Genomic DNA, 20,833 nt, shown 5'->3' with positions numbered 1-20,833 from the left:
CTCCACCACACTCCTTGGCAGCAAATTCCACTGTCGAACAGCTCTTACTGTCAGGAAGTTCTTCCTAATGTTTAGGTGGAATCTTCTTTCTTGTAGTTTGGATCCATTGCTCCGTGTCCGCTTCTCCGGAGCAGCAGAAAACAACCTTTCTCCCTCCTCTATGTGACATCCTTTTATATATTTGAACATGGCTATCATATCACCCCTTAACCTCTTCTTCTCCAGGCTAAACATGCCCAGCTCCCTTAGCCGTTCCTCATAAGGCATCGTTTCCAGGCCTTTGACCATTTTGGTTTCCCTCTTCTGGACACGTTCCAGTTTGTCAGTGTCCTTCTTGAATTGTGGTGCCCAGAACTGGACACAGTACTCCAGGTGTGGTCTGACCAGAGCAGAATACAGTGGCACTATTACTTCCCTTGATCTAGATGCTATACTCCTATTGATGCAGCCCAGAATTGCATTGGCTTTTTTAGCTGCCGCGTCACACTGTTGGCTCATGTCAAGTTTGTGGTCAACCAAGACTCCTAGATCCTTTTCACATGTACTGCTCTCAAGCCAGGTGTCACCCATCTTGTATTTGTGCCTCTCATTTTTTTTGCCCAAGTGCAATACTTTACATTTCTCCCTGTTAAAATTCATCTTGTTTATTTTAAAAATTCATCTTTGTTTATTTATTGTAGTGTGCTTTGTTTTCCCCTGTATTTTCAGGATACTTCTAACTTTTAGCACTCTGAATGCCACAGGTAGCTAAATTCAAGGTGCTGCTCTCCCATGAAGGGATTAATCTATGCCAGCTCCCCACCCTTTCAGTGTTTCCCGATGCTGGTGACAGCTTGCAACAGCCTCCTGTGCGTTTCCGAGCACAATTCAAAGTATTGGTGCTAACCTTTAAAGCCCTAAACAGCCTCAGTCCAGTATACCTAAAGGAGCATCTCCACCTCCATTGTTCTGCCCGGACACTAAGGTCCAGCATCGAGGACCTTCTGGTGGTTCCCTCGCTGTGAGAAGCCAAGTTACAGGGAACCAGACAGAGGGCCTTCTTGGTAGCGGCATCCGCCCTGTGGAACACCCTCTGATCAGATGTCAAAAAGAAAAACAACTACCAGATTTTTAGAAGACATCTGAAGGCAGCTCTGTTTAGGAAAGCTTTTAATGTTTAATAGGTTATTGTATTTTAATATTCCGTTGGAAGCCGCCCAGAGTGGCTGGAGAAACCCAGCCAGATAGGCGGGGTATGAATAAATTATTATTATTATTATTATTATTATTATTATTATTATGCAATGCGCCATCCTCTTCCTGGTGTCATGCCCCAATGAAGGGCTGCCACGACGACTGCCTCCACCACCAACACCACATAAGCATATAGAGTATTATTATTGCAATACAAACACTTTATGCTGGTTTTCCTATACAACATCAACAAACAGAAACAAGGGAAAGATTTATTCCTTCAGAGAAAGAGAGAGGAGAGACTGCAAACCCTGCGCTGCCCCCAAATTTGTTCCAGACGGCTGAGGGAACCCCTAGAACGTATGCAATGGTCACATAGGAGGGAGCCTTATTGCAAAAGTGGAAGTCCTTGCACTGGCAGGACACTTAACTTAGCACTACCTCAGATACAACTCACAAGAGCACATCTGAACAAAAACTGGGGTTGCCATATGTCTGGAAGCTTTTGTGTTCGGATCATCTTCACTATACACTTCAGTGGACCATTCCATGAGGCATCAAACACCTATTTTCATCACAGCAGGCAAAAGCGTAGATTTCTTTTCTGTCGTCGCTCAGGAATTTGCGCCTGCACATCTTTGTGGCTTTGGAAATGCAGTTCCTACGTATATGTTTTATGGTATCTGTTTCGGCTGTGGAGAGAAAGGCCAAATGAACGTGCAGGATACGTCCTCGGTACAAGTAGAATGCTAAGCCAGGCTGGTCCACCCATGAGGCAAGGGGAGGTAACCGCCTCAGGCGGCAGGATCCACGGGGGCAGCAGAACTGGCCTCCATCACCCACCACTGCTGCCACGGTGCCAATGACAGCTGCAGCATGCACTTTGAAGGCCACATATGGCTCCTTCTTGGCAGCTCCCATCACCATACTGCCTCCACTCTCAGTAATTAGGAGGTACTGCTGGTCTCCTCCCACCACCACAGGTAAAGGACCCCTGGTTGGTTAAGTCCAGTCCAAGATGACTATGGGGTTGTGGCGCTCATCTCGCTTTCAGGCCGAGGGAGACGGTGTTTGTCCACAGACGGCTTTCCAGGTCATGTGGCCAGCAGGACTAAACCGCTTCTGGTGCAATGGGACACTGACAGAAACCAGAGCATATGGAAACACTGTTTATCTTCCTGCCACAGAGGTACCTATTTATCTACTTGCACTGGTGTGCTTTCAAACTGCTAGGTTGGCAGGAGCTGGGACAGAGCAACAGGAGCTCACCCCGTCACAGGGATTCAAACCGCCGACCTTCTGATCGGCAAGCCCAGGAGGCTCAGTGGTTTAGACCACAGTGCCACCCACCCCAGCAATAATTCAAAAGATACAAAAAGTCAGAATGGTGGACTGAAATTAAAACAACACCTGGAGAGCCAAAGCTTCTCCACAGCTGTTTTAGGGTTTGAGCAGAGACAATGGCAAGCACCCTCGACAGAATCCTTACCATCAATAGTTATTAACTGCAAGCAATATCCATCCGTCATTGTGCAAATGCTTCTTCTAGGCCAGCACTGCATGCTCACCTCCGGCTCCAGTTTGCAGACCTGGCAGTTGATTGCTACTGCTGTAAAAGAAATGCCTCATTTCAGCTCTTCCTGGCAAGCAACCTGCCTAGGTGAGAAGGGTCTAAGAAGAGTTCTGCTGTGCCAGAAGAGCAGCCCCAGACATCCACCAAGCTCACCGTCTCATTTTTTGCAGCGACAAGCTGGGTGCTTCCCAGAACCCTCCCACAAATTTATTTGCAACATTTCTGCCCTGCCCATTCAGGGGCTGATAGCAGACCTTGGGGAAAATTCTAAGCCCCTTGAATGGGAGCTGAGCTATAAAAGCGAATCCCTGTTTCCAAAGCGCATGTGTCTTCTTGAGTTTTTGGGGTATGTGAAAGGGAAATAGCTAGCTAAGGGGAAGAAGTGTACTAAAAGTGGGTTCTTTGAAAGGGGGGAGAAAATAGATTGTGCCATTTGATCTATCTATCTATCTATCATCTATCTATCTATCTATCATCTATCTATCTATCATCTATCTATCTATCTATCATCTATCTATCATCTATCATCATCTATCTATCTATCTATATCTATCTATCTATCTATCTATCTATCTATCTATCATCTATCATCTATCTATCATCTATCTATCATCTATCTATCATCTATCTATCATCTATCTATCATCTATTTATCATCTATCTTATCTATCTATCTATCTATCTATCTATCTATCTATCACCTATCTATCTATCTATCTGTCTGTCTATCTATCATCTTTCTATCATCTATCATCTATCTATCATCTATCGGTCTATATCTATCTATCTATCTATCTATCTATCTATCTATCTATCTATCTATCATCTATCATCTCTATCTATCTATCTATCTATCTATATCTCTATCATCTATCATCTATCGATCTATATCTATCTATCTATCATCTATCTATCTATCTATCTATCATCTATCTATCTATCTATCATCTATCTATCATCTCTATCTATCTATCTATCTATCTATCTCTATCATCTATCTATCTATCATCTATCGATCTATATCTATCTATCTATCTATCTATCATCTATCTCTGTCTATCTATATCTATATCTATCTATCTATCTATCTATCTATCTATCAATCATCTATCTATCTATCTATCATCTATCTATCTATCTATCTATCTATCTATCATCTATCGATCTATCTACAGTGGGACCTTGGTTCTCAAACTTAATCCATTCCGGTGTCTTGGGCGAGAGGTCGGCAGAAAAGGAGTAGGGAGGGAAAGGCATAGTGAAAACCCAGGTACAAAGGAGGCTGCAGAACAGGAGGAGCTGGATGCTTGAGAATTGTGTGCGAAATTAAGTGTGCATAGTTTAAAACTGCAAGCTTGCTTCAAATTTTAGTTTAAAGAAACCATGTTGGACCTGATCCACTTAAACATGGCATGTTTTTAATGCTGGGAGCCGGCCAGAGTGGCTGGGGAAACTCAGCCAGATGGGCAGGATATAAATAATAAATTATTGTTATTATTATTATGGGGCAGCAGTATTAAGCAGATTGCTTCATCGGCACACAGATTTCTCCTTGCACCTTTGAAATCCCCCCCAGGGAAACACAAAATCTGTTTCAGGGCTTTCTCCAAACTTTCCAGAGCAGCTTCTGTTTTTAGATGTCAGTGGCTCACCCTGGGACCTTACCGTAATCAATAAAAATAAAAAATACGTTACTAACAGGAAGAATAAAAGGCTCAAATAATAGTTGGAACAATCCCCACTAGTTGGAGGTCTCCTCCTCCCCTCCATACCCAACGTATCACTGCATTCTCCTAGAGAACCTCCTGCAAGGGGCCATGTTATCAGGAGGTCCGTTCCACACCATTTAGGTCTTTGGTGTGTTGTGGCACCTGCCTACCCTTTGGAATTCCCTCCCCTCCATTTTTAGGCGGTTGCCACCTCTGCTGTCTTTTCAGCACCTGCTGACTTTCCAAAAAAGTATCCCCCCCCAAAAAAAAAAACGGGATTCCGAGCACTGGTGTTGTAACTCCCCTCCTATCTCATAAGCAGGACTTACCTCCTAGCCCAAAGCAGAGGGTAATACAGGCAGCAAGTAGCCAAAGCTTAGCCAAGTGTGGCCTCTGGGTCTGCAGGGTGAAGCCGTAACACATCGTCCAGCTTGTTGGCATGGAGAAGGAGAAACTGACCTGACCTCTTGCTGCTGTGGACTCTGTTATGGAGCTCACACCCCTGGACCTATGCTGCTCCTGGCAGTACAACCTGGCTTCACCACCACCACCACCCGCAGCTGGACACCTGGAGGTCTCCTCCTACCTCTGCCAGTTATCCTATCCTGGCTGGGGACGTGTTGGCAGGAGATTTGGCCAGGGAGGGACCGCCTTGCCCACACAATAGAGGGCAGAACTTACCTGGGAATCCTCAGTCAGCTCCAGAGCTTCTCCTCCCCTGCCCTCCCTCAGTTAAGCCTTCTTTTGCAGGTTAACCTCTTCTTCATAGGTCAAAAGCATCTGTCAAAAGCTTATACTTAATTCTCGGTTTCTTCCCTTGCCAGACAAATTTCGAAAGTCTCTTTTGCCATATATTGAATTGTCCTGTTCCGCTGATAATTGGGATTGTTTGAAATAAAAATAACATTCTTGGTAGCACGCTCATTTTTATAGCAGAAATTATTCCCATAAATGATAACTTCATTCTTCCCCAAATTTGCAAATATCTTTTGACTTCATTCCACACTTTTTCATAATTATCCTTATACAGATTTGTATTTTTAGATGTGAGCCAGACTCCCAGATATTTTACTCTCTTTTTTTGCTATCATCATTCCTGTTTTCTGTTGAAGTTCCTCTATTTCCTTACTATCCATATTCTTAGTTAATAATTTTGTTTTGGAATTATTGAGTATAAAACCTGCTAATTGCCCAAATTCTTCTATTTTCTCCAGTGCTTCCACTGTGCTGGATATCAGTGGTTCTAATGTCAGTACTAGATCATCAGCAAAGGCCTTTAATTTATATTCTTTTGAACCAATACCAATACCCTTTATTTCCTTAGTTGCTTCTAAGTTCCTTGTCAGGACCTCAAGGACTGTTATAATGGTGACAACGGGCACCCCTGTCTACTTCCTTTTGTAATCTCAATCTTGTCAGTCAGTGTTCTATTGACTGATAACTTAGCATATTGTTCAGAGTCAATAGCCTGAATACCATTAAGAAACATAGGACCCATATTCATAAGTTCTAAGTTTCTTTTCATAAAATACCAAGACACATTATCAAATGCCTTCTCAGCATCTATAAATATCAAAGCTGCTTGTTTATCTTTCCTGGAACCCAAATATTCAATTAAATCAATTATATTTCAAACTTCCTGCTTGGCAGGGGGTTGGACTCGATGGCCCTTGTGGTCTCTTCCAACTCTATGATTCTATGATTCTATATAGCTCTATATTTATATTTACCACATTTGCCTCCCAAAATAAAATCTAATGCGTGCACCTACTCTGTGTACACATTACCAGCCTGTTCTGGATCAAAGTCATGCTGCAAGATTCCATCTTCTTATCTGGCTCTCCCTAAATGTTCTGTTCTGTTATTATCATCCCACATTTCAAGCGTTAGGTTTACAAAGCAGAGCAATCAATATGCAGTGACTGCAGTGAATGGGAGCTTTTAGGCTTTTTTAAAACACACACACAACATCACAACCCAAGCACAGAATTTCCTTGTGCCTTGAAGAGTATCCAGTGATGAGGCTCAGTGGACAGAACTGAGATGACCATTTGATAGACCAGAAACAAAATATTTGGCTTCCCTTGTACTCATTGCACCACCTGTGAAGACTGTTCAAACGGAACTGGATTCATTTTACCCATGCTCACTAAGAGCTGATCTGGTACTGCATACAACACAACCCAGCTGCAATCCTACACAATGTGGGTGACTAAGCCCCACTGATTTCTGAGTAAACAGGCATAGGGTTGCAGTGCAGATCTAAATCACTTATACAAACATACAAGTTGAGCTCAGGTGGATCCAGCCAAAGGCTTGTGCAGTCCACCCTCCTGCTCACTCCCTGCCCATGGGCAGCCCACAAGTGGGGCATAATTGCACTCTCTCACTTACGATCTCCAGCAACAGGTATGCAGAGAGAGAGATAGTACCCCAGATACCATACAGACATTGTGATTAGCAGGTATGATAGCCTTAGGCTCCATGGAGAATCATTTATGTTGCCAAAAGGCAAAATTGCACCGGCATTTACATGGCCTTTCAGCTGCCTTGGCTCAAGACATATTCTCTGGTCTAAGCAATGTAAGGCCTGGCCTGGCCTGGCCTGACTATACTGGCTACCAGTTAATTTCCATGCCTAATTAAAAGTGCTAGGTTTGATCTATGCAGCCTTATGCTGCTCAAGACCCCAATACCTTATGCTGCTCAAGACCCCAATACCATAAGAATCACCTCTCACCACACAAATTATGTTTTATATGTGCTGTAATCTGCCCAGAGTGGTTGGGGAAACCCAGCCAGATGGGTGGGGTATTATTATTATTATTATTATTATTATTATTATTATTATTATCCAGGCCCTGTGTTCTTCCCTGCTGTCTTCTACATACACCCTGATTTGAATGTTTGGGGTCAGTTGGCTCTGATTCTGATTCTCCTTCCTTCTTTTCTTGTGATATTTTAAGTTATATGCTGTTAAACCTCTATCTATGAGGCTCAATGGTTGCGAAGGGCAGAGCTGAGATGGCCATTTGATAGAGCTAAAAGCCAAATGTTCAGCTTCCCTGGTACTAATTGAGCCACCTGTGAATACGGCTCACTGGGTTTATTTTACACATGCTGTTCTTGCTAAGGGCTGATCCGATAAGAGAGAGAGAAGAACAACACAGATATACTATATAATTTGCCACATGTAGAACTGGAATGGATTAACCTGGTTCATCATCACAGTCAGACATCTGCCTGTCCTGAAGCTCCATTGTGTGTTACTGCAGCTATCAAGCCCAGGTTGATCAGATGACCTGAGAGAAGCCAATAAGGCTTCATCTGGACTTATATAATAGATGGCTCTTTCCAGGCTTCTCCACGCAACCAACCGAGCTGCCCTGCTGCCAGGGTGGTAGAAACCCGAGTGCCCACAGAAGAAAAACAGGCACCCCAGTGACACGATCTCGATTTCTCTCTGCTCATACCAAAGGGTTATAAAATGGGTTATGGCTTCATCCTGGAGATTCAAGAGCATCATGTGGCTCCAGCTTGGCTGCTTGCTGTCTGCATTATGCTTTGCCTCATGCCAGGAGGTAAGTCCCACCTACACATAGGTGCCAACTCGAAGGGTCCCAGGTCCCTTCGGCCCCCAATAAAATATTTGCAGGGACTGGGGGGAGGTCCAAAGTTGATGGGCGTTGCTGCCTTTCTTGTTTTTCCACATTTGGACCTCATTTCCCAACAAGGCCTGTAAAGGAATTTGTGAAAGGGTTGCTGGATGGCATAGGAGCTGGGATTGGTCAAACACCTCTAATATCGTTTCTTATGGCCTTTGCGGTTGAAGCTAGAAGGGGTAGCTGTGCAGTGGAGGGGCATGGAGCAAGCAGAGGAAACCATAGCCCTTCAACTTCCAAACAAGAAGAAGCATGTGAGATTTGTGTTCTCTGGCTACTTCTGCAGTGTGTGTGTGTGTGTGTGTGTGTTGCATGTTGCATGGTCTGTCCGCCATAAGATGCATAGATTGCTTAATCAAAAGAGAAAAATCCCTAAGTAGTTTTCATCTAACAATATGTGTGTGCACGCATATATAGAAAGACCAACAAAAATTAGTCTTCCCGTTCCTATATATGCATAAAGACCAATAAAATTAGTAATATTTCAAACAAGTGAAGACATAATAAAAGTATGTGTCTGGATAGGTTTGCTGCAAGAAATATGTTTTTAGCAGGTGTCTGAAACAGGTGGCCACACTAGAAGATAGGTTCCTTGCAGATCTGGAATGAAGATGCATCTTTTTCATCCCCTGCCCCGTGATGTGGCATTTGGTACATTCCATTCCACTGATTCTCTATTGGAGACACTTCTCCCCACAGTTTCCCTGTGGGTACATGGCTGTTAGCCCCTGCTCCATGATTTTGCATCCAACATTCCCTTTTCTCCCTCCCCTACTGATAAACCCTCCTTTTCTCCTACCCCACCATGAATCCCACAACCACATTTGTTCTGATTTAACGTGGCACAATCTACTTTCCTCCCCGTTTCAAGGAGCCCATTCTCAAGGAAATCACTTTTAGTACCCTCCTGCTCTAAATCCCAGCAAGCAGGTGCCGTGTCCAGGAGACCCCAGAGGGCAACCCCCACCATTTCTCACCCAGGGAGATCAGCAGCGCCTCCTATTCCCCAAGAGGCCACTCTTTCTTTGGTGATCACTCGTAGATGAGTAAGATTGTCTTCCATAGACACGGTTTTAACAAAGGGTCCATTAGTGACTGTGGAGGCCAATTCTGGATCCACATGACCTTCCACAGTGGGGACATAGGTTTCCGGGCGGGAGTTGATCACAGTGAGGGTTTGCCAAACGTGCCTTCCTCTTAGCTCGTTTCTCCTTTTCTCCCTGAGTTTGAACGTCTTCGAAGCCCACAACACCTTTGGTAAAGGCTGTTCTCCATTTGGGGCACTCGCAGGCCAGTGTTTCCCAATTGTGTGTGTTTATACTACATTTTTAAGGATTTACCTTGACAGAGTCTTTGAACTTCTTTTGTTGACCACCAGCATTACGCTTTCCATTCTTAAGTTCGGAATAGAGTAGTTGCTTTGGAAGACGATCATCAGGCATCCGCACAACATGACTGGTTCAACGAAGTTGATGTTGAAGAATCATTGCTTCAACACTGGTGATTTTTGCTTCTTCCAGTACGCTGGCATTAGTTTGCCAAGAGAATGCTATAGAGGCGGCATTGAGGGTGGGCTTCTGAGCTCCAAGGAGGCACTGCTGTTCTGGCAGCGGCAGCAGTACTGAACAATGCATTCCTTGAAGGCCATATCTGCTGCCCTTGTGGCTCCTGCCGCCTGAGGTCATCACCTCACCTTGCCTCATGGGTGGATAGGCACTACCACCATCCTCCCAAACTCTTCCTTTCCCTCTCAGACCACGTCTATCTGTGTTGACATTTCAGGGTGGAAATGGTGTAAATAAATATGTTGGAGAAACATCTGGCTAGTGACTACAAAAACACATACAAGATGCTGAGCTCGGTGGATGTTTGGGACCTTTCATCTGGCAGAAGAAAACTCTTCTTATATCTTTCCCACGTGTCTGGGACTAGCAGAGGAGGAATGGTGGAGACTGCCTCTCCATCCTGACCCTTCCAGGGAGGAGGAAGTAGAAGGTGGTTTAGATTTACAACAGGGGTTTGAGGGAGGTTGTAGCTCAAAGGCAGATGAGGGGAGAAGCTGGGATAGCCAGAACAGCACCCAGCTGACACGTCATTGGAAAGCATTCCAGGAGAGCAAAGAGCTTAAAGACAGAGGGCACGTAGCAGCACCAGTAGAGGAGACGGACGGGGAAGTGGGAGAGACAGGGCGGGTGGAGATTCACTCGGGACAATGCCATTATCCAAGAGGCTGGGTTCTATAGCCTCTCTCTCTAAAGATTGAAATAAAAAAGGATGGTAAGAAACTTTTCCTTGTCTTTATACTTTCCTGGGCAACCAGCCGGGGGCTGCTGACGGCATCCTGACACCACATTAGGGATGGTGGAAGAGTTACAACAATGTGTCTCTTTTGCAGCAGAAGCCATAAAATGCAATTACTGCAATATTACTAATCCAGACATCAATAGGACGTGCTGGCCTCCACATACCTGCACAATCCCTGATGGATACTGCTTGACCATATTATTTTACGAAGGTAAGGATTACTCTGTGGGTACTTACAATCCCTCTGGACATTTCAGGATCAAATCAGAAAATGGGATGGCTTCTGCAATTCCGGGACTGTTACTTGAAAATTGGGGCACTTGGAGGATATGTTATTTCCCGAAAAGAGACTAGTGGCTACACTTCACACTTTGCTTGTACTGAGGACATATCCTGTCCTTTCACCTATCCTTTTTCTCCGCAGCCCGCCCAGGAGGTGCCTTGATATATGTAGATAAGAGGTGCATATCCAAAAAAACAAAGGTATGCGGAATTGAACAGATAAGTGGGGACAAAAAACTACGCCGTGCCTTTGTCTGCTGTGATGAAAATGACAAGTGTTTGATGCCTGGAAGAAAACCAGCATAAAAGGAAGAGGACTTGCATCTCTGATTTCTCCCCACCTTTGACATTTAAATTGTAGATATTGTCAGGAACTGCTGCTCATGCCCCATGTGATAACCCACATAGCTATGTCTTCTTCTTGTAGAGCCTTCTGGCTCTGGCTGACTCCACCCACCCAGGCTCCCCATTGGCTCCTCCTGGGCAGGAAGTGGCTTAAGGGCCCCTCTAGGCTGGTGTTGTAATGCAGGTGTCTCCTGCAACATGTTTACTATCATAATTAGCTTAATTATTCCCTTTCTAGAAATACATGTAGCCAAAAAAACCCCAAACATATACCCTCACCCCCCCCCAAGAAACATTCCATGAATCTGCTGTACAATCATGTAAATGATATAGTCAAAAAATATGCTTGTAAGTAGTTTAGAATTGCTTATATATGTCAGGTGTCTTCCACTCTCTTTGTAGATTGTCCCAGAGTAAGCCATGCTCTAAGATGCTTTGCTCCTTTTCCATAAGGGCAATATTTCATATTCTGTCTCACCATCCCTTTAAAGTTAGTAGCTGTTCACAATATTGTGTTGTTATGTTTCTAGCTGCAGACGTGGCAACGATTAGCAGGTCCTTGAAAAATAAATTCCTACGGTCATCTATTAACAGATTTAATAAAGCCAGCTCCTGCAGCATATTATTGATGCAACAATAGTGCATGTCGTTGTTGTTTAGTCATTTAGTCGTGTCCGACTCTTCGTGACCCCATGGACAAGAGCACGCCAGGCACTCCTGTCTTCCACTGCTTTCCACAGTTTGATAGTATAATAGTGCATAGTGGTCCTAAAGCAAACAGTCTACCGTATTTTTCGCCCCATAGGACGCACTTTTCCCCCTCCAAAAATGAAGGGGAAATGTGTGTGCATCCTATGGGGCGAATGCAGGCTTTCGCTGAAGCCTGGAGAGTGAGAGGGGTCAGTACGCACCGACCCCTCTCGCTCTCCAGGCTTCGCGCAGTTCTCCGCAAGCCTTGGGGAGAGTTGCCTGCATGCTGAAGCCTGGGCGCGCTGAGCTCAGCGCGTCCAGACTTCGCGCAGCTCTCCGCAAGTCACAGGAGCCCTGCGCTGGGCTCCTGTGGCTTGCGGAGAGTTGTCTGCATGCCGAAGGCTGGGCACTCTGAGCTCAGTGCGCTCAGACTTCGCGCAGCTCTCCGCAAGGCGCGGGAGCCCTGCACTGGGCTCCCATGGCTTGCAGAAAGTTGCCTGTTCTGGGGGCTGGGGTCGGGGGAAGCTGGGGCTTCCCCCGCCCCAGCCCCGCGCCTGGGGGGGAAATATTTTTTTCCCCTTTGTTCCCCCCCCAAAAAAAACTGGGTGCGCCTTATGGGACGGTGCGTCCTATAGGGCGAAAAATACAGTAATTGGTCAACGTCTAAAAGATATTGAGCACCAGAACAACCTGGCCACTATAAGGAAATTCTGCCCTTGGTATGTTCATTTACCACCTCTTCATTTTGATTCTCTGGCCCCATATCTGCACAAACTTATTATCCCAAAATACAGACGTGCTTTTACACTTGCAAGACTGGATGTTTTGCCATCTACGGTACTTGAGGGTTGATTCCAAAAGATCCCACCTGAGAAATGTCTTTGCCCCTGTGGAGATGGTAGCACCGAAACAGCGGCACACGTCCTCCTGTCCTGTACTCTCTACAAAGACCTGAGGAGCGAGATCATCACCCCACTCGTACTAACCATCCCAGGGCGCTCAACGACTGCCACAATGTCCTTTCTTCTATCAGATCAAAATGAGCAGATAACAGCAAAGGTTGCTAGGTTCATGGCAGGGGCAATCAGAATAAGGGCCACTAACTGACTGCTGACTGCAAACCAGGCCATTGAAGGTGACTGTTGTTGCTAAGCATTAATCAATGGTGCCAGAGGCCCTCCAAGTTTAATGGACAAGTGGATGCAAGAAACACACACACATCTAACGGCATTACGCCTATTGTTTTATTAAACATTAGTTTCCTTTCATTTCTTAAGCCGAGGATGTTTTGCCTCGAGACACGCCACTCAACTGCAGGAATCATTCTGGATTTCAGAATCACCAGTTTCTAACACCAACGCAAGGCGACTTTAAATGGCGGCACTGCTGCCATCCAAATTCTGAATTGGTCCCTTCGATGTTGTCGCAGGCACCTCCGTGCTTTTCAGCTTTTCAAACTGGCTTATTTCTTCATTATCAAAGTTCTTCCTGTAAAGATACCAATGCACACTGGGTTTTGTTTTTTGTTTTTTTAAAGGCAGTGAAAAGCAGCAAGATCAACCATAATAATAATAATAATAATAATAATAATAATAATAATTTATACCCCGCCCATCTGGCTGAGTTTCCCCAGCCACTCTGGGCAGCTCCCAATCAAGTGTTAAAAACAATACAGCGTTAAATATTAAAAACTTCCCTGAACAGGGCTGCCTTCAGATGTCTTTGAAAGATAGGATAGCTGCTTATTTCCTTCACATCTGAAGGGAGGGTGTTCCACAGAGTGGGCGCCACTACTGAGAAGGCCCTCTGCCTTGTTTCCTGTAACCTCACTTCTCACAATGAGGGAACTGCCAGAAGGCCCTCGGCGCTGGATCTCAGCATCCGGGCTGAATGATGGGGGTGGAGACGCTCCTTCAGGTATACTGCGACGAGGCCGTTTAGGGCTTTAAAGGTCCATTTCCTCCCTACACTAGCTCCCAAGCATATACCAGTTGTATACTGGTTTGTTCAGTAGGACTTTCTCTCTTTTGTCTGCTTTAGTCAAGTGCCTCTGCTACGCTGTCACTGGGATTAGAGGCCAATGAACAACACAATCCTATACAAGTCCACACAGAAGTACATCCCTGTGGCGTTTGCCCTGCTAGGTGTGTGACATCATACTGGGTTCATAAGGAAAGGGTTAACTAATTTAAAATGACTAACCAATAGGAACCCAAGGGGAGGAGTTAGAGTTGTTAAGAAGTCAGTCTGGAGTTAGAGAAGAGACTGAGAGGATAAGTCTGTGAGTTGGGCTAGTCTGATGTGAGAGAGTGAGAGAATAGGTTAAGAGGAGCCGGTCAAACAGTTGATATAATCAGTCAGAAGGTATTAGGAAGGTATAGGCCGGTAAAGAAAGTAAAGAAAGTGACAAGAATATTCTGAGAAACCATAAACTTGTTAATACTTATAAAATAAACTTGTTTATTTGCTTCAATTTTAACAACTGTCTGGACTCAGTGTGTACCCAAGAGTAACAGGTTGCTGGCAGCGGGGAAGTGAGCACAGTGGTGGCACAGGGATCAATAGACCGTTAAACGTCCGGGGACCCTGTGTGATCGCCACAAAAGGCTCCAGTCTCTTCGGGGGCATGGGTTCGAATCCCACCGCTGACACCACTTTTGTGCCGATCACAGAGGGTCCCCGGACGTTTAACGGTCTATTTATCCCTGTGCCACCACTGTGCTCACTTCCCCGCTGCCTTATGAACCCAGTATGATGTCACACACCTAGGAGGGCAAACGCCACAATCCCATTTATTTCAGGGATTCTTACTCCTAGGTAAGTGGTTTGGGTATTGCCAGCTAAATGTGGAGGAACCATTCATCATTAGTCTCCCAGCAGCACCGAAGGGAAAGGAAGAAGAGGGCCACAATCTGAAAACAGGAAGCTTTTGATTAAAGGCACAGTGACCCAGAAACACCATCGATAGTGCTTTGCCTTAACACACTGGGCAGGATGGTGCTGTAACTGCACTCTATGGTGGCAAACAAAATGGGGAGGGAGAATGGGAGGAGAACACAGAAAACTCTGGAATACAGTGAGCTGACAATGAAGTTGCCTGATTACTCCATGAAAATGGAATGAACTTTTATGGCAATTCCAGAGAAAGGGGTTACCATGGACGGATCCAGGGTTTCCAATTGCAGTTGTCTTTATTAGAGCAGCAGCTAAATATGTAATGGAAATCAGTTTTTGGGTGCCTCCACTGACTTCCACATTTGTGCTTTGCATCCTCTTCGCAACCTAGCATAAGTTTCTCCAACCGCTTTTCTGGAATTGGGAAAAGAGAAAAAGAGTTTGTATTAGGGAAATTCCAAGAAAATGTCCACCTACAAACCCATTTCCCCCCATATAGAGTTAACATGTTCTGCGTTATTTTAAAGATAACTTTCCAAATTTTCCTTATCTGCCAACAGCTTTTCGAAATGGCATTTTACCCATGAGTAAAGCAACCAGGAGCATGACATACAAGATGACTCAGAATCTTTCTGCTTCTTTTCTAAAGATTAGTTAAAGACCTCTCCAAGGAAACAGACAATAGTTTAATGACCCTTTACTGTACTGAAAGTTTTGGTTTCGCATTTAGTGAACTGACAATAATTTTTATGTTAGGAATAAAATTGGATGAGCTTAGTTGGAAAAAAATCTACATTTTTAAATTTTAATCTCTTCTTTGAGGTTCTTAGCATTAAGAAAACGTGACGAGATGTTACCTGAAATATGTTTTACATGCAACATTTATTGTGACCAACGTAACACCACAATGTGCAGCTTACTTAGCATAAATATGTTGTCGTGTGTGTCATATAAACCTTTTCCCCCCTTAAGGACTATCGCAATTCCTTTCTAGGGAATGTAATAAGTTGTACGATACCATCAATGTAAGGCATATTACAGTTTTACAAAAGAGACGGGAGCCTACAGGAAAGGACATAAATTAATTATGGAACTGGAGGAAATGAATTGTTAGCCATCAAAGCTGCTTTGAAAAACAGCAACACCATCCAGCGTTAGTGCCAAGAAACCATAAGACTGAATATACATAATAACCAATAACATCTTCACTGATGATCGGTATAAAGACAATAATAAAAAAGAAGAGTTTGGACTTGATACCCCGCCTTTCATTCCCCTTAAGGAGTCTCAAAACGGCTAACAATTTCCTTTCCCTTCCTCCCCTGCAACAAACACTCTGTGAGGTGAGTGAGGCTGAGAGACTTCAGAGAAGTGTGACTGGCCCAAGGTCACCCAGCAGCTGCATGTGGAGGAGTGGGGAATCGAACCTGGTTCACCAGATTACAAGTCCACTGCTCTTAACCACTACACCACACTGGCTCTCCAGTGTGGAGAGGAATTATATTGGGATGCGCATAATTTTGAAAACGGACTGCCTTACCAGATTGGCATAAAAATATTGGGTGATATCCAGGCAACTCATACTCAGTGTAGACCCACTGAAATTAAGTTCAGTGACCTCAGTGGGTGGACTCCACCTGGATCTCATCCAATGAGATAACATGTGAGGCTTGCTTTCAATTCCAGCTCTTTGAGACAGCATAGTTCAAGGGATGCCTGGGAGCAGAATGCTGTCCTGCGTCCAACACAGCCAATTCTATAAAAGGGTGGCGCTTAGAGAATGCACGACCTCCAGAAAGGCTCCTTACCCCCCAAGACTTTCAGGGTGAAGCAGGCACCACCACCACGGACTTGGCAGAAATTTTTAAATGGAATGCACGGTGACATTGGCCACATAGAGAGACACTGCCGGCAGACCAAGCCATCTGCTGTTAAAGAGACAGAGACATATTTTATTGCAGCGTCTCCCTACCTAAACGCATTGTTCTTACCTTGAATGCTCACCGCACCAATTTTATCTTTTTTATAGTACTGCCTGAGGAGTACGTAGGAAGGGTTCTATATGTGTATACTCAGAAGCAAGTCCTGTAGAGTTCGGTGGGGCTTGCTACCAGAATTGCAGCTTCAAACTGACCATGGAATAATGATAATAATAATATTTATTTATACATACATACATACATACATACATACATACATACCCCACCCATCTGGCTGGGTTGCCCCAGCCACTCTGTGCGGCTCCCGATAACAATAATCAAAAAGCAACAACATCAAACATTAAAAACTTCCCTAAATAGGGCTGCCTTCAGATATCTTCTAAAAGTCAGATAATTGTTTATTGCCGTGACATCTGGTAGGAGGGCGTTCCACAGGGCAGGTGCCACTACCAAGAAGGCCCTCGACCTGGTTCCCTGTAACCTCACTTCTTGCAGTGAGGGAACCACCAGAAGCCCTCGGAGCTGGACCTCAGTGTCCAGGCAGAACAATTGGGGTGGAGATGCTCCTTCAGGTATACTGGGCCGAGGCCGTTTAGGGCTTTAAAAAGGTCAGCACCAACACTTTGAATTGTGCTCAGAAACATACTGGAATAACTCTCTTGGACTATCACCAGGGTAGAGGGACACTTTTTTTCCTTGGGTACATTTTCAAAAATTGTATTTTAAGAATTGGAAGCTATTGTCACCTGTAACTTTGGTGATCCCAACCTAAGGGGATGTTTCCCCCCACACACACACACACACAAAAAGGGACACTGTTCCCTCAAAGCATGACTTGATATTTCCCCATAAAAGCACATAATTGCCATGGACTTAGGTAGCAGGCATCCAGTTTGGTTGAATAAAGCTAATTGTTTCAGGATAATATTGGGCAAAACCTTTCTAATCATGCCACAATGACCTTTACTAAAACGAACCTCAGGGGGAAGAGGACATCAATGTGCCTCTGATCACAGAGAGATGTATATATATTTTTTAGATTCCCACGCAATCTGCAAGCCCCTCCACCTCTTGCACACATCACCACAACAAGTACATTGAAAGTTAATCAACATCATGCTAACAGTGAGCCACCTTCGCCTCCATGGAGCATAGGTCTGTAGGGATGTAAAATGGCAGCAGTTTGCATTCCAACCCATACTCATCACAACCAGAGCTGTTTCTGCTGTACTGTGGTTCGGTTTCTACCATGTGCTGTGTTAGTCATCTCACTCGCCGCTGTTCAAAGTAAGCTACATAAATTGCGGAACCATTTTTGCAACATACATTCATTTCAATGGCAAAGAAAATATCAAAACAATGTAAGAGAACAATCATGTGCTGTTTGCAAACATAAAAAAGCAACAGTGAGGAATAATATGGATCAATACCAACAGTAGAAGAATGGCAGATGAAGATGTTGGACTTTTTGGAGCTGGCCGACCTGACTGGAAGAATCCGCGACCAGAAAGGAGACACAAGAGGATTGGAAGAAATTCAAAGAATATTTAGCTAAATGTTGCAATGTAAGATAAATAGAAAATCCTTTTCCTCTTCTAACATCCCAATATGTGTGCGCTCTCCAAAGGCAGCAAACCTTTCCTCAGCTAGTTGTTTGTTTTTTCTTCCTCCCCTGAAAATGTCTCTGCAGAAATTTAACATCACTCTTGCAAATTATCTTCCAAATTCAGAAAGCAGCTTGGGGATTTGTCACTTTTTAAGAAGAGACAAGAAAGTGGAGGGGGGAGTAATAGAACATGTCACTGGCCGGCAGACGTCACCTTACCTTTTGACAGGTCTTCTGGTATGAGGCAGAGGAAAACATAGACTACAAGCAGCCATGGCCGGGACACGACTGGCCCCCGAGCCCTGAGGAAGAGCATGTTCCCCATTTGACAGACTGAATGAAACTACTGCTCGGTGGTTGTTGTGATTGTTGTTGTTTATTTTTTTAAAAAATCTACACCTACACTCCAAAGATCAACATGTTCTCTTGGCGATGAGCCAAAGGATCGTTGCTGGTCTATGGAATGTAAGACCCTCCCAAGTGAAATATTGAAACATCCTCCCACTCCCTAAATCTTGGCTCTTCTGAAACTGGCAACTGCTGGTATGTATCTCTCATTTGCTTTCTTGTTTATTCATAATAGAGGACTGACTGTCCTTCATAATGGACACCAATGGGTCTGCCCCATTCTTAAAAGAAAAAGAAGGAAGGAAATCCCTATTTGGATTTTTTAAAGGGCTTGTTTTGGTAGTGCTGCAAATCATGGAGTCCGCCTTCCGCCCTCCACACACACAAAGTCTGCTGCTCATTCCTTCTTGCATCTGGATGCTGCTGTTTTCATAAAATGGTAGAGTTGGAAGGGACCTCGAGGGTCATCTAGTCCAACCCCCTGCAATGCATATGTTTTCCATACCTGTATCTTGACTTCTTTCCATGATGGAACTCAACAGCTTGCCAGGCAGGCCCATCTTCAAGGAGTTTGATTTGACTGGAACTCTGCTCTGGAAAATGTCAAATAAATTCATCCAACCCCCCCCCCCCCTGGAAAGCATAAGACAAAAACAAATACTGCAAGTATTACTTCAAAATATAAGAGAGACAGAAAGAATTACAGGGATAAAGTGTGGAGTAAAAGAATACAAGGTCAAAGCCTTCGCTGACAATATAGTTTTGACATTACAGGAACCACAAATCTCGACAGCGGGAGCATTAAAAGTAATTAAGAATTTGGTTTGTTGGCAGGACTGAAAATTAACAAGCATAAAACAAAAACGATGGTAAAAAATATGAATGGGGAACAAATAGATCAGTTATAAAGCAAAACGGAAATAACAGTGGTAAAGAAAATAAAATATTTAGGTGTCTGGCTCTCCCCGAAAAATACAAAACCTATTTATGGACAATTATAAAACAACAGGCAGGCTTATCTTCAAGGAGTTTGATTTGACTGGAACTCTGCTCTGGAAATAGGACATGGGTGACGCTGTGGGTTAAACCACAGAGCCTAGGACTTGCCGATCAGAAGGTGGGTGGTTCGAATCCCCGCGACAGGGTGAGCTCCTGTTGCTCAGTTCCTGCTCCTGCCAACCTAGCAGTTCTAAAGCATGTCAAAGTGCAAGTAAATAAATAGGTACCGCTCCGGCGCGAAGGTAAACGGTGTTTCCGTGCGCTGCTCTGGTTCGCCAGAAGTGGCTTAGTCATGCTGGCCACATGACCCGGAAGCTGTCTGCGGACAAACGCCGGCTCCCTTGGCCTATAGAGCGAGATGAGCGCGCAACCCCACAGTCGGTCATGACTGGACCTAATGGTCAGAGGTCCCTTTACCTTTACTGCTCTGGAAAATGTCAAATAAATTCATCCGAACCCCCCTCCCCCCGGAAAGCATAAAAGAAAAACAATAGCCCCTCTTTTTCGCAGGAGACTATTTTTGGAAGCCGGGGGTTGGGGAAGAGGTTTTGTCCCAGCATTTGTGTGGACGGAGGGATTCCTTACTGCAAACATTGTGTAACTTAATTTTTTTTTAAAAAAACACCTGAATTTTTATTGAAAGTTTTCAGCATATAATACAATTTAAAAAATGAATCTAAATTAAAATAGAGAAAAGAAAGAGAAAACAAAGAGGGAAAAGAGGAGGGAAAAGAGAGAGTCCTGTATTAGGAGTAGATCTTGACTTTTATCTCGCACAAAAGAGTGTGGACCCTTCCAGCTCTCACCTGGGAGCTTCCATTGCTTCTCCCACCCTGGGAGTTCTTCCCTTCCCTGCCTCTCACGCAAGGTCCTTCGTCAGTCCTCCATGACCTTGCTGTGAGCATCCGCTTCAACTCAGAGTAGAGGACATCAGAAAACGAAATACAACTTAAACAAAAATGAAATCAACCAAAAACAAAAAGCACAAAAGCTAAATATAATAAAAAGGAGAGAGAGAAAGAGGCATAAGGTAAAGAGATAGAAAGGACTTCCGATTCTCCATCGGTCCATTATGTATATTCAGATTATTCAAAGCATTCAGAACTCCAAGACAAGGTCCGGGTATTCCTCAATCTGTTAGGCGGTGCTTCCTCAATCTTCAGTCTCCAAATTTGTTCGTTTTCCTTTCCACGCAAAAGGTCCAAAAAGTGCTCTTCAATTCTTGTTATCACTAGAGACTCAGAATATTCTTCCTCCGGCCCAGTGTATTCGATTTTATCTCCAAGAAGTTCCCTTGGTAAGGTAAT

At 44.3% G+C, this 20,833-nt stretch overlaps 1 protein-coding gene and 2 long non-coding RNA genes across 7 annotated transcripts; 1 reads left to right on the top strand and 2 right to left on the bottom strand.

The window, feature by feature from the left end:
* Positions 1-1,636: 1,636 nt before the first annotated feature.
* Positions 1,637-11,470, bottom strand: LOC309526829. 2 transcript variants are annotated; one of them, XR_014216967.1, is made up of 4 exons: positions 11,045-11,470; positions 4,785-4,909; positions 2,663-2,782; positions 1,637-1,865 (listed from the first exon to the last, which is right to left on the bottom strand). It is a non-coding gene; the product is annotated as an uncharacterized lncRNA (long non-coding RNA). The 2 variants fall into 2 exon arrangements; XR_014216968.1 differs by lacking the exon at positions 11,045-11,470 and having other exon boundaries at positions 1,642-1,865; positions 4,785-5,023.
* On the top strand, positions 7,898-11,045 carry LOC309526830. Of its 2 annotated transcripts, none has more exons than XR_014216969.1 (3): positions 7,898-8,036; positions 10,513-10,632; positions 10,846-11,045. It is a non-coding gene; the product is annotated as an uncharacterized lncRNA (long non-coding RNA). The 2 variants fall into 2 exon arrangements; XR_014216970.1 differs by having other exon boundaries at positions 7,929-8,036; positions 10,516-10,632.
* A 1,512-nt stretch (positions 11,471-12,982) lies between the features above and the next one.
* On the bottom strand, positions 12,983-19,522 carry LOC309525950 (uncharacterized protein). Of its 3 annotated transcripts, XR_014216601.1 has the most exons (5): positions 19,033-19,522; positions 18,399-18,481; positions 16,442-16,561; positions 14,894-15,047; positions 12,983-13,226 (listed from the first exon to the last, which is right to left on the bottom strand). XR_014216601.1 is itself a non-coding variant. In XM_082211727.1 (4 exons), the coding sequence occupies exons 1-4, from the start codon at positions 18,502-18,504 to the stop codon at positions 13,109-13,111; spliced, it is 495 nt and encodes a 164-aa protein (XP_082067853.1). In that variant the 5' UTR covers positions 18,505-19,014; the 3' UTR covers positions 12,983-13,108. The 3 variants fall into 3 exon arrangements, 2 of the variants coding, with proteins under 2 accessions (XP_082067853.1, XP_082067852.1); XM_082211727.1 differs by lacking the exon at positions 19,033-19,522 and having other exon boundaries at positions 16,442-16,558; positions 18,399-19,014; XM_082211726.1 differs by lacking the exon at positions 19,033-19,522 and having other exon boundaries at positions 18,399-19,013.
* Between the last annotated feature and the right edge of the window lie 1,311 nt (positions 19,523-20,833).

The sequence above is a fragment of the Podarcis vaucheri genome (genome assembly GCF_965113315.1).
Source record: "Podarcis vaucheri genome assembly, chromosome: 2".
Lineage (NCBI taxonomy): Eukaryota > Metazoa > Chordata > Lepidosauria > Squamata > Lacertidae > Podarcis > Podarcis vaucheri.
Note: the sequence above shows the minus strand (reverse complement) of the source record. Positions and strands in the feature narration are given on the sequence as shown.

Excerpts from the sequence above, each read along its gene's own strand:
- LOC309525950 (XM_082211726.1), bottom strand. The coding sequence starts at position 18,504 with ATGGGGAACATGCTCTTCCTCAGGGCTCGGGGGCCAGTCGTGTCCCGG. Across the intron at positions 15,048-16,441 it reads CACCCTGAAAGTCTTGGGGG|AAAAGCGGTTGGAGAAACTT; the intron begins GTAAGGAGCCTT and ends TCCCAATTCCAG. Across the intron at positions 13,227-14,893 it reads AAACCCTGGATCCGTCCATG|GAAGAACTTTGATAATGAAG; the intron begins GTAACCCCTTTC and ends GTATCTTTACAG.